The sequence below is a fragment of the Mesoplodon bidens genome, assembly GCF_964165515.1.
Source record: "Mesoplodon bidens genome assembly, chromosome: 4".
Taxonomy (NCBI): Eukaryota; Metazoa; Chordata; class Mammalia; order Artiodactyla; family Ziphiidae; genus Mesoplodon; species Mesoplodon bidens.
In genome coordinates, this window is record NC_138160.1 from 144,205,343 (window position 1) to 144,209,020 (window position 3,678).

The window sequence follows — 3,678 nt, forward strand, 5'->3', positions numbered from 1 at the left end:
CCTGAGGACCCATGTGTCTCTGGCGTAGGGGGACCTCCAGCAGGGCCTCCTGGGCAACAAGAGCTTTCCCACAGCCCCAGCGTGTGTTCGGGACATATTTCCGCGTGGGCTTCTACGGCGCCCGCTTCGGTGACCTAGATGAACAGGAGTTCGTGTACAAGGAGCCGTCCATCACGAAGCTGGCCGAGATCTCACACCGGCTGGAGGCACGTCCTGGCGGTGGGGGGGTGGACAGGGCACTGGGCTGCCCTGGGGCGGGGTGGGGCGGGGTGCCCTGGGACAGGGCACTGGGGCTGCAGCTGAGCAGCTGTGAGTCAGCCCCATGTCCTCAGGAGTTCTACACGGAGAGATTCGGGGAGGACGTGGTCCAGATCATCAAAGATTCTAACCCTGTGGACAAGACCAAGCTGGACCCCCAGAAGGTGAGGGCTCCTTACTATCCCACCAGGGATCCCAAAATCCTATATTCAAGGAAACTCCAAGTACTATAATCCTGCGGCCCCTCAAATCCTATACCTCTGGGAAACTCCAAAGCTTATCTCCCTCGGGGACCCCACATCCTATTCCTCAGGGGATTCCCAAACATCCAAAGGAGACACACGCAGACCTGGGAACCCCAGATCCAAGGCCCCCAGACACAAGGAGGCCCAAATCCCCTTTCTCCAGGGATGGGGCCCCTGCGGGAGGCCAGCAAGCCCCAGGTGTGTGTATTGGGGCTGAGAGCCTCACCCCTGAGCCCCGTGCCCCAGGCCTACATCCAGATCACGTACGTGGAGCCGCACTTCGACACCTATGAGCTCAAGGACCGGGTGACCTACTTCGACCGCAACTACGGGCTGCGAACCTTCCTGTTCTGCACGCCCTTCACGCCGGACGGGCGCGCACACGGAGAACTGCCCGAGCAGCACAAGCGCAAGACGCTGCTCAGCACAGACCACGCCTTCCCCTACATCAAGACACGAATCCGCGTGTGCCACCGGGAGGAGGTGGGCGGGGCCCAGGCCTGGGGGAGGCCCAGGGAGGGGAGGTACAGAGACCCCAAAACCAAGGGAGGCCAGGGACCCCCAAACTCCAACCTCCAGACCCCAATCTGCAGACTCAAACCCCTACTTCCAGACCTTGCTGACCCAAGGCTGGACTAGAACCAGACCAAAGTTATCAGAACCAGACAAAGGCAGCTGAACCTTGACCCCCAACCCTGCCAGACCCAAGGAGGCAGGAGCCCCAGACCTGGTTCCTTACAGTCTCTTGTACCCCTGTCCACCCCCAGCTGGGGTCCAAGCTGCCGTGGGCTGGGTTGGGTCAGCACATCCTCAGGTCCCGACGTGTGCCTGCTCATCTCCACCCCGCAGACAGTGCTGACGCCAGTAGAGGTGGCCATTGAGGACATGCAGAAGAAGACTCGGGAACTGGCCTTCGCCACCGAGCAGGACCCGCCTGATGCCAAAATGCTGCAGATGGTGCTGCAGGGCTCCGTGGGGCCCACTGTAAACCAGGCACGGTCGGTGGGGTATGCAGGCTGCCTGAGTCCCCCGGGGGCCATGCAGACATCGTCACAAGCCCCTATCACCCCACAGGGTCCACTGGAGGTGGCCCAGGTGTTTTTGGCCGAGATCCCGCAAGACCCTAAGCTCTTCAGGCATCACAACAAGCTGCGGCTTTGTTTCAAGGACTTCTGCAAGAAGTAGGCCTGACCACCCTCCCAATCAGAGTCCCTCTAACCCCCGCATTATGGCTCTCTGCCTATCTGACTCCCCAGTACAGCCTGTCTATCAACCTGAGCCCCCATTGTAGCCTCTCTGATTTCCACTAAGTCATATCCACCTGCCAGACCCCCATTATAGGCTCCTCTGCATGCCTGACCCCAGCTCGCGAACTCCCCACCTCTGGTCTTGCTTTGTCTTCTGAGTGTCAGCCCCTGAGCATCTCCTGCCATCTGGTCCTCCCTCAGGTGTGAGGATGCGCTGCGGAAGAACAAAGCCCTGATTGGGCCGGACCAGAAGGAGTACCACCGTGAGCTGGAGCGCAACTACTCCCGCCTGCGGGAAGCTCTGCAGCCTCTGCTCACCCAGCGCCTGCCTCAACTGCTGGCGCCAAACACAGCCAGCCTCAGGTGCCTGACCCAGGCCTCCCACCCTAGAGAGGGAGAGAGGGGGCAGGCAAAGCCAGGCAGAGCGTGGGGGCCGTCATACATGTGCACATCAACACGAGTACTCAGGGCTTTGCACAGTCATGTGAATACTCAGACACGTACACATATTCAAGCTCAGGGCAACCATTTCTGATCATTTCCCAGGTGTGTGACTTCATTTTTCTGCGCCTCAGTTTCCACATCTGTAAAATGGGCGTGATTCATATCTCCAGTGGTGGATTCTAAGAGAGAATTTCTGATTCCATGGCCAGATCAGAACCAATGTAAAAGGAGCCAGGAAGACCATAAAAGACCTCCTTGGAGGAGGAGGGTGGAGGAAAAGGAGGGGGGGTGGAGGAGGAGGCTGGGGAGCATTATGGAGTTGGGGGCCCTGTGGCCATGTTGAGCCACTTCATTCCTCCCCCAGGAACTCCTTGAACAGAGCAAGTTTCCGGAAGGCTGACCTCTGAGCCCGCAGGGCCTGAAGCCACACCCAGAGGAACCAGCACCCTGGACTCAGCTGTCTGTGCCTTCCTGACAGTCGCCCCCACTGCCCACTCAGCCATGGGGTGACCACATCGCACATGGGTCTGGGCCCTCTGTCCCTCTGTTCTTGTCTGTGTGCACTGATGCTTCTTACCTTTTCTAATTTAAAATGGTTTTTATAAACAGCCTGTGTGGTGTGGTCCCTCGGAGCTGGGTCCCATGTGCACCCTCTACCTGCACACCCTGATTGTTGATGCACAGACACTGAGAACTAGTTGGGTGCCAGGAACACAGCAGTGACAGTGGATGCAAATTTCTGCCCTTGCAGAGCTGACATTCTAGTGGGGAAGGCAACACACAAATGACAATGTCACATGTGTGCAGGGGGAATAATAGTAACATTTATTAAACTCTCGTTAAGTGCCCAGCCCTGTATAATTGGCTTCCGCAAAGACACTGCCCCGTTTATGGGCCTTTCTGCCTGAGGGACCTCTATTAGGCCCCTGCCTCATGGTTATAAAATCATCTTAACACCACTATCAGGCAGGCAGCATTCTTAGCCCCATTTTACAGATGGGGAAACTGAGGCAGCAAGTAAAGTCTTGGTGGAGTTAGGATTGGAGCCCAGGCCTTAGCTACGGTCTGTGCAGCCTCGCGCTGACCCAGCCCTCCCTTCCCGCCCCGCGGTGGTCACGCCACCGTGTACCAGGCCTGTGCTGGGCGGCTTCCAGCCCTGAGCCGGCGGGGGGAGGGGTGACCTCCCGCAGCCGCCGCCACCACCACCTCCCTCCCTCCAGGAGTTGGACCCCGGCCAGCCCCGCCCTCTCCCGCCCCCCGCAGCGGCCCAGCGGCAGCTGTCGGAGGGGAGGATAGCGGTGGTGGGACCCTTCCCAGAGGACGGGAAGAGGGGGCGAGGCCGGATACCCCACGCGCGCACACACACCTGCCCGTCCAGGTGCGATCTTGTCCCCCCCCCGCCATCCCCCTCCACAGTGGCCGGGCCGCTGGCGACTAGAGGGGCGGGGCCAGCCCTGGGGGCGGGGCGGGGCGGAGCTACCGCC

The 3,678-nt window shown here is 59.8% G+C and overlaps 1 protein-coding gene across 11 annotated transcripts in view; it reads left to right on the forward strand.

Moving 5' to 3' along the window:
* Positions 1 to 2,802, forward strand: part of DOCK6 (dedicator of cytokinesis 6) — a 42,225-nt gene extending 39,423 nt beyond the window's left edge. For 10 of the 11 annotated variants that reach the window (XM_081232062.1, XM_081232065.1, XM_081232070.1 and 7 more), the window contains 7 exons: positions 81 to 206; positions 333 to 422; positions 750 to 986; positions 1,353 to 1,496; positions 1,578 to 1,684; positions 1,952 to 2,113; positions 2,559 to 2,802. In XM_081232062.1, coding sequence (XP_081088188.1) covers positions 81 to 206; positions 333 to 422; positions 750 to 986; positions 1,353 to 1,496; positions 1,578 to 1,684; positions 1,952 to 2,113; positions 2,559 to 2,601 — 909 coding nt within the window. In that variant the 3' untranslated portion in view covers positions 2,602 to 2,802. The remainder of the gene's footprint in view (positions 1 to 80; positions 207 to 332; positions 423 to 749; positions 987 to 1,352; positions 1,497 to 1,577; positions 1,685 to 1,951; positions 2,114 to 2,558) is intronic. The other variant, XM_081232067.1, reaches the window with a different exon arrangement.
* Positions 2,803 to 3,678: the final 876 nt, after the last annotated feature.